Consider the following 8,761-nt stretch of genomic DNA (forward strand, 5'->3'; position numbering starts at 1 on the left):
TTGGTTAATAGATCAGGATGACTTGACAAGGGTGCTAATTTTCAGACAGTAGTATCTAAATAATTACCTCATGCAGCTTAAACCTGAGAATCACGCTGGCCCTTGGACACAATGGCTCATCAGTGTTGTGGCCACATAGCTTGTGTCTCTGTGCGCATGGCAGAGAATCTGGATAATGTACCCTGTATAGGCTGTCACTGTGCTGGGTCATTTCCTAGCATCCAGCCACAACATTTCCTAGAATATTGTATTATCTTGCTGAGTGTAAGCACACCTGTAGGATGCCTATTATTATATTTGGCAGTATATGCAAATACTGTAAAGATGAAAGAACACATATAAATATTTGCAAGTTTTCTGAAAGTAATGCCAGGAGTTGCTAATTCATTTATAAGGAGTGTGACTAGTTAACCAAGTTTTTACAGGAAGGCAGTAGAGTACATTGAAAATAGAAGGGTCTGAATAATGCACCTGCAATGACCATTTTCAAAGTTTTTTGAAGCAAAGGGTAAACCAAACCCTACGTGATAGGGCTGCACGCAGAGCTGAAATAATCCAGCCAGAAGGTGGCATTGCACAAGTCCTTAGGTGCTGAAAAGTTAATAAAAAGATCAACTATCGCGGGAACGGCAGACAACAACAACAAAACCAACCAACCATCCCCCCCCCCGCCCCGAGATTTCCATAATCACACATGGTGTTTCTCTTACATTGTTCTGGTTTTTCAAGGAATTCTGATTCTTGCATCTCATTGTAACACACGGAGAATTTTAGTAATTTATCTGGAATGTTTTCTTGCTACAGAAAATACGTGGACTTTTATCTCTGCCATCACTGCGCCTGGAACAGAGGGAGAAAAGGGGGAAGCCAGCACTCCTCAGCATTTGTTAAGTATAAGGGAAACATGGAAACCGCTGCAGGCAATAGGTGCCATATATTCTCCAATAAGGTCAGTATTTAACCCTGAGAAAACCATGCTAAAGGCGAACAAGAATAAAATTGACTATCTATCTAAGAAAATTACTTCTATCATAGGGATGGTCACTTTGGTGATGTAATGCAGTGGGTTAAAGATGGTCTAATTACAGTCAAGAGAAAGAAATCAGACAAAAAGGAGAGGTGCTACACCCAACCGCGTCACAAGGTGCGTAGAGTTTGCAGGAGAGAGCCCCAAGGTACCGGCACAATTCGATGGAGCTGGCTGTGCTGTGGGACAGAACATGGCACTGAGGAAAAGTCAGTTTTGACCATGGAGGAGGCCAGAAACTTGGTGGGAGAGCGGATTGCTGGAGGTGATGGATGGAAGCAGTTACAGACGTATTTCCCCCCCCGTTTTGGACAGGACGGTTCCACCTGTTTGCATGTGCGTAGCACAGGGGCAAAGCCCATGCCTTGCCTTCCTAGGCCCTATAATCTTAACACAGTCAATGCAATAATAAACCAGCCGTGAGCTCCAGAGACTGGATGAAGTCATGATTTGGCAGCATGAAGTATTCACCAAAGTATTGGACTGCAGCCAGTCCTGGGGAAAAAAAAACCAGATAAAACAAATTTGCTTAAACATTGCAAACAAGATCTGTAGGGGAAAGGTTTTCTGTGAAAAAGATGTTCTTGAGCACACATTCCCTTCTTTGGGTCAAATTTTGCCTCTCCTGATTTATTTAAAACATATCTTTATATCTGCAGAAGTATCTTTATACCAGCATGCATCTTTAAACCAGTGTTACATCAGGTCTAGAGACAAATGTGACAGTCGCAACTGCTGTGACTGTCACTTGGCATCTGAGCTGAAGGATGAGGGGACAAAATCCGGCCCTTAGCTCCGCTGGTGTCGGCTCCACCTGCAATGTCAGCGTACTTCGGGCTCTGAAATTGAAGTGTCTGAGGGCAGGATCCCAAGCTCAGGATGGAGCTCAGATGTCCCTAGCTGCCCAGTATGAAAGCGCTGATGTGGGCTGGTGGCACCGGCCAGGTGCCCCCGTCCCGCCTGGCCTTGCCTGCGGCCTGCTGCAGCTACAGCCTCTGCTGGCAGGCACGCAGCACGAGAAGGCTGCTCCCCATCAGCGTCACATAAATATTTGCCTGCCTTCCTCTCCCCTCCTGCCTCAGAGGGCTCCCTTCCCCTGCCTCTACATCTCGCTCCCGTCTACACCCCAGAGCACGACAGGATTGGGTTTTTTACATGTGTTTAAATATCCTTTCTCTTATTAAAATCCGACACCACTTTGGATTTTCTCCATCTTCCATTTTGGTGGAAATGTGTAATTAAAAATACAACTGGAAACGCTCCTCCTTTCTTACAAGAAAACTGGAATATTCTTGGCCTATATATAGCGAAAAATACTCATGGCTGTCTCTTGAGAAACTGCACATCCTTTTCTATGTCAGTTTTCTCTGTAATGCTTCATCGATGCTCTGTTGCTGCTGCAGCCATGAAGACTGACACACAGCCGATCCAATAGGAAGATGATTTGATTAGGTTATGTAAAAGGAAGAATAAATAAATTATTTTAATATAGTACAGTTACAGTTGTATATGCCCTTTTGTCATGAGTTTCTTGCAATGGTTACTTTCATTTGCTTAATTTTCACTAAAGCTGATTAAAATGTTGTGTGTTTTTTTGTCAAAAAAACCCCATTATAGCTGAAAATTGAACACTGGCTATTGAGCATTAATTTACCTGAACTTATCTGACTTCTTTGGTATATTTTCATTTTAAATAGAAAAATTAATGCCTGTAAACCAAAATCTCTAATTTAAATCTTGAAGAGTTTACTTTGGAAATGCTACTGCAGTGTCTCCAGAGAACTGACATTTGGATGTTTTAAGTTATTGCTCACTTTCTTCACCTCCAGAAGATGCCTGCCTTCAGAACCATAGCTATATCAGTGACTTCATGCTAAATATTTAAGTGCTCTGCAATATTAAAGTATAAAATAAAAATCAGCACAGAGCTTGCAAAAATAAATCAATCTATTTCTCAAAAAGTTTTCAGCTGGTGTTTTTGCAACCCAAAGGTTTAACTTTTTTTTATCCCTGTCTTAATAATAGATGTTGGCTTTTTTCTTTAAAGTTGCTTTTTCCTGTGGGCTCCACAAGGGGGTAGGAAATCCTTTCTCACAGTTTAGGCTGTGACAGAAAAGATGAAAAAAATATAATAGTGAACTTAACTATTATGTAAGTTAACTTAACTACGTGAGTTACTGAGTTGCAAACCATTAAAGAATAAAAATATAGCAATCGTTTGAATAAAAATCACTGGCTTTGAAGACGGCTCTGAATTTTCTGTTCGAGGCATTGCAAGAGGGAGGCCGAGTGTGGGTTACCTGGCTGGGATGCTCTTAAGCATGTCTTGCTGTCCTGCATGTTCACACTGGGATGTACCAGAGAGGAAGAGGACCAGGGGGGTGCTCTCAGACTGAGGTGCCCACCTGGATGTAGGAGCTTGAACTCCATCCTGAATCCAGGATTGGAAATATACCCTCCGAGGACAACATTAGCTCTTGCTAGAATAATTCACAGTAAAAAAGATATAAGAAATCCAAACCTTTTGGCTGCTGCCCTGAGGAGAAGAACACAGTGGATTTGATATAGACCAGAATTCATGCTGAAACGGTTCACTGTGCAGTTTGGAAAAATAGATTAGTGGGTGAGCATGTGTTTCAGAAAAAATAAAACAAAACAACTTACTGTGATATTGAAGGAGAGAAAGAAATGAAGAGATCTGCAGTACTTGCATCTGAATGTAAATGATGTACCCCGTTGAATTGAATGTGATGAATATGTTATAGCAAAACCCACAGACACTCAGGTTCTCCTGTGCACCAGCAGGTGTGGTCCACAAAAAATCCCCATCACTCTGATGCCCTAGGTTTTGCGCAAAGCAGTGCTTTGTTCAGCACCAAGTTTAGCAGCTGCTTCAAGTTTAACAGCAGGGGGAACAGCATGGCATGCCACAAAGGCTTTCAGGAACCAAATTCCACCGTCTGACACATTGCAAGACCCGTTGGTGAGAAGAACTACTGAAGAAGATCTAGCTGCAGGCTGCAAGTTGGGTAGCAAGACGAACTAAGTAGATACTCCTTTACCATCCAAGGGCACACACTGGACACACACAAGGACATGACACACTGAAGCCTCACAGATAGCTCAAAATTTTTCCTTGAAGATTTGCAGTCTGGAAGAAATGTTGTCTTTGTAGGAGATGTAATGTATTGGGCTGAATGATTTATGCTATTTATATATTTATATATTTATATATGAAGTAATTTAATCATTACTTAGAATGTCTCTAATTCCATCATGTGTCACCAGCTAGACGTTTCATATGTAGAAAAAAAATCAGAAATGCCTAAATGTGGACTTAGAAGCTTAATTAGACACCTAACATTAATTTAACACATGCTTGTGTAACTAACAGAGGGATTAAAACTCACTCTGCAGAATAGTTGAATACAGTGTCAAACACTGCTGGCAGCAAACATTGTGAACACACTAAAAAAGGATCTGTAGCTGCCTCCAAGTCCAGTGTTACATCTAATCTTTTGTGGCCCATCATCTGACTCATGGTTTCACTGCTGGAAGGATGTCAGGGACATTTAGCATTTGTTAGCTTTCAATAAAACCCCCTCATGGACTAGTTTTAACACAAAGGCAGATCTGATGGCATGCAAATTTCTTTGAAGGAGCCACATTGAGCTGCATACAGACATGACCTAGCACAGCTGGCTGCAACCTGGAATGGAGCTCCCCTCTCCCTGCCAGCACCGGCACACCGCAGGCTCTCCATATTGCCCCCAAACACTATTTCATGTGGCTCAGCTCCTAAAGGAGAAGCAAAAAGTTCCTGATAGCATCCCGGATGGTACCCCAGCCAGTAAGGTCTCATGTGAAATGTCTGCAAAGGTTGCTCTCTGCATCACCAGAGCTTCCAGAGAGCTGTGTGTCTAGATCAGAGTCTAGACCAACCTGAGGCAACAGCACAGGTTCTGAAAGTCAGAGCTGGGCTGTCTTAAAAAGATGCAGCTCTCCAGAGTTGGGCCATTGGCTGCAAGCAACCTGCTGCTCAGTTTTCTTGCTCTCCCTGAGCACCCCTCCTGCTGCCCTCATGTTTAATCCAGGGGTCTCCCTGGACATGTATGGAGCAATGATGTGGGACGATGTATTATCCAACTTCTAGGTGCCTAAAGCCCTTATTGCATCCAGCCCGGCTCTGTTCCCTGCTCTGGCTGTTCAGCTGGTGGCAATTGTGCAGAGAGCATTTGCATCAGCTTAAAGGCCTTGGGTTTTATGTTTCTTATTACAAAAGGTGAGAGCCTTACACACCACCCCAGATAAGTCTGTGACCTTCCATCTCCTTGCTGTCTCAAGTGTTTCAGGGTGAGGGTGAATTGGGATTTTCCAGATCAAAAATAGAATGTGTTCATGTTATCACAGATCCGTTAAAAAGTTTCCAGCTCAGAAAACGAGCAGCTATCACCGGTACGTCATACTAATATAGATGCGATAAGCCAAGAAGTGAATAAACGTGGATGGCTTTTTGGTAGTCAGACTTTAGTAAGGGTTGAATATACGCTGTATGCATACCAGGAAAGGTAAGGCAGAGGCACAACTCACACTAAAAAGACTGCAGTAGCCATGTTCAATAACAACAACTCAGCTCACCTCACTTTAATCAAGTCACTGAAGTGGGCTCTGGCAGTGACTCCTACTGACATCAGAGGGAGCTCAGCATGGCAAGGACCTCAATTAGGGGCTACAGTTCATTGATAAAGAGTGTGGTGAAGTGAATATGGGGTGGGCTGTCAGCAAGAACATTTTATAACATCTGGAGCCTAATGCCTAAACAAAGAAAGGACAAGCACATACCTGAGTGTGAGCAGTACTCTGATTCCCCAATACTCCTCCTGAGTACGAGGCACACGGAGGATAAGGGCTAAAAACCTGATTCTGTTGTTTTCAGGAGAAAAGATCAACTTCAAGCCAAAATTACACCTCAATTCTATTTGCTTGGTAATAACAGCAGACTGTACATCTGCTAATGCTCCAGTCACAAAAGACTGTCACCATATTAGCCTGGGATGTATTCAGTTCAGGAGAATATTGATGGTGAACCTCAAGAAAGATTAGTTGCATGCATACAAGATTAGGTGAAATACTGAGTTTATGGACTGTATGTAAATACTTTTTGAAATTAAAAAAACCCAAACCAATGCATTAAGAGAATCTAGAAAGACTTAAACTTTTGAAACACTATCAAAGTGGTTTACCACACAAGTAGTAAATAAATATCATAGAAAATGAGTCTGATTTATTAAAGAAATATTTGATGAGATAATTCTACAGGACTGACTCATAAAATTCATATTGCACATTTCAGGCTTTTACTGAACCATGAATATCCAGTAATCCACTGTTTCTTCTTCATTTCTAGAGCTGCTGTCACTAGTAGAATCTATTACTCTATCTGATCTTCAGATAAAAGTTTTATAGTACAAAAATGCGGGTTAAATATTTTGCCTTTTAAGATATATTTAAATGTTTTCCGAAACCAGGGATAGAAAAAGCCATATATTAATGGATTGCAGAAAGAATTTAAATAGCCAAGCCAGTTTAGAGCATCAGACAAAGGTAAAGGAGTAGAGAGATGTAAAAATGGATCAATTAAGATTGCGAAAAAACAAGGAAACCAGCATATTAAGAAACCTAGCATAACTATACTCAGTGTCTTGGCAGCTTTCCTATCTTTATTCTTAGAGAGCTCATTTTTCTTATCACTTTTTGTCTGCCTGTGTGCCTGGCTCAACTCCCATGTGTGCCGTTGGGCGACTGTAAAAATTTTAAGATAAATCCCTATCATAATGCACGCAGGAGCAAATAAACCAACTGTAAATAAAACAGCCCCCCACAGTTTGTTGAACACAATAGGGCACAAGCTCAAGCATTTAACCAACATTTCATAGCCCTCAATTCCAGAAGCATAAGCTTCCGAGAAAACCACAGCAAAAGCAGCAGGCAGTGACCAGCACACGGCTACGATTTGCCTTACGGCAGTGACAGTCATGGTGCTGCCGTAACGCAGAGGGTGGCAGATTGCATAAAACCGATCCACGGCAATGGAACAAAGGTGGAAAATGGAAGCTAAGCAGAGCATCAGGTCGAAACTGTAATGAACTTTGCAGAACGTCATCCCAAAGTACCAGCAGTTCTCCACAGACCTCACCATGCTGTAGGGCATAATGGCAAAGCCCAGCAGGAAATCCGTGACGGCCATGGATAGGATGAGGAAATTGGTCGGAGAATGAAGCTGCTTGAAATACGAGATGGAAACGATTATGGCCAGGTTCCCTAAGATGGTGAGAATGAAGGCCGCTGTTATGAATAGATACATCATCCCTCGTACTCCTGGTGACCTAAAGCTCTCAGGACAGGAGCTATTTCCAAACTCAGAGCAATCAGTCAAATCCCTCGAGATATTTGGAGAGAGCATAATCAATCCTTTATTAGATTTTTGTATTGGAGATGCAGTTCCACAGGCAGATTTCTTTTTCATGCGTTTCCAAAAGATTCCAAATCCTAACATGAGAATACAAGATAAAGTAAGCCTAGAGCATGAATTAAATTACTGAGTGAAATGCAGTAATTCAGAGGCAAACTTTCCCTTGGTTTAAATAGGGACCAACTGCAACCTAGTATTTTTCTGAATTGGTACATGAAATCTGATAACTGGAAGCTATTACAAAATTCATTGCAAAAAATATTTAAAACAAAGCAGTTGAAAGTAAACTTAATTACCTCTTAAATTAACTGAATTACATGATACCATCAATTTTATTTAGTGCATTCTATTGTATCTGAAGCATTTTGTAAAATATGGTTCTTTATATACATCATAATATTAGTAATTTTAAAGTGGTGGAAGAAAAAAATGCATGAATAAAGAAATCCCTCAAGTTCATTTCAGTCTGTAAACACATTTATTCATATCTTCAGTCTTAGAATATTGATCTTTTTTCTATAGGAGAAATGTTATGCGAGCTCCCATACCTCAGCTTTCTTGGAGATTTCAGTTAATGAGCTTTTCACCTAAACACTCATCTCAAGAATCACAAATCAGGTGCCAAAATCCCCTTTTCCAAATTATTTATGATGCTAAACTCACCTGCTGTGGATTATGAAGTATTAGCAATGAACACATCTGATGGAAATCAGTTGTAAAATTGATATGATAAGAAATATTCTTTTCTTTCCCTACATATACACTGTTTTCTATCATTATAATTCCACTAACTGAAAGGGAGAGCCAGACCCATTTCTGCCACCTCTTTTCCTGATAGCTTGTTTGGGGCGAAGAGCATAGTTAGAAATAGAGGCAGAAAGAGATACTCTTCTCCACAGCAATTTAACCCACTTAAAGGGAACTTGGGAAGCAGCTTGGTCCACTGATTTTCCAATAGGTATCACCCTGAAAGGAAGAAAATACAGACAAAGAGCATCAAAAGATAAAAGAGAATGCTTGGAGGTCAGTTTTATAGGCTAACCCTACCTGCATCTGTTTTAGTAATACCACCAATAGATTCTTTAAGTAGACATTTTCCTGTTTTGTTATTGTCCTGCAAAACTGCAATGTCTGTAAAAGGCAGACCCCCTTTGTAACCTGGCTCAGATTAGTGAAAGGTGGGAATTTATTTTTCTTTTATGTCATTACATTTAAGTCCCAGGAGATTTTGAGTTAAATATATATATATAATTTAGAGGTTT

General features: G+C 40.9%; 1 protein-coding gene across 1 annotated transcript; it reads right to left on the reverse strand.

Annotated features, from left to right (window-relative positions):
• Window positions 1-6,458: 6,458 nt before the first annotated feature.
• On the reverse strand, window positions 6,459-8,409 carry TAAR2 (trace amine associated receptor 2). Its single transcript, XM_054819422.1, has 2 exons — window positions 8,163-8,409; window positions 6,459-7,576 (listed from the first exon to the last, which is right to left on the reverse strand). The coding sequence occupies exon 2, from the start codon at window positions 7,551-7,553 to the stop codon at window positions 6,459-6,461; it is 1,095 nt and encodes a 364-aa protein (XP_054675397.1). The 5' UTR covers window positions 7,554-7,576; window positions 8,163-8,409.
• Window positions 8,410-8,761: the final 352 nt, after the last annotated feature.

This window comes from Grus americana, chromosome 3 (assembly GCF_028858705.1).
Source record: "Grus americana isolate bGruAme1 chromosome 3, bGruAme1.mat, whole genome shotgun sequence".
NCBI classification, from domain to species: Eukaryota; Metazoa; Chordata; class Aves; order Gruiformes; family Gruidae; genus Grus; species Grus americana.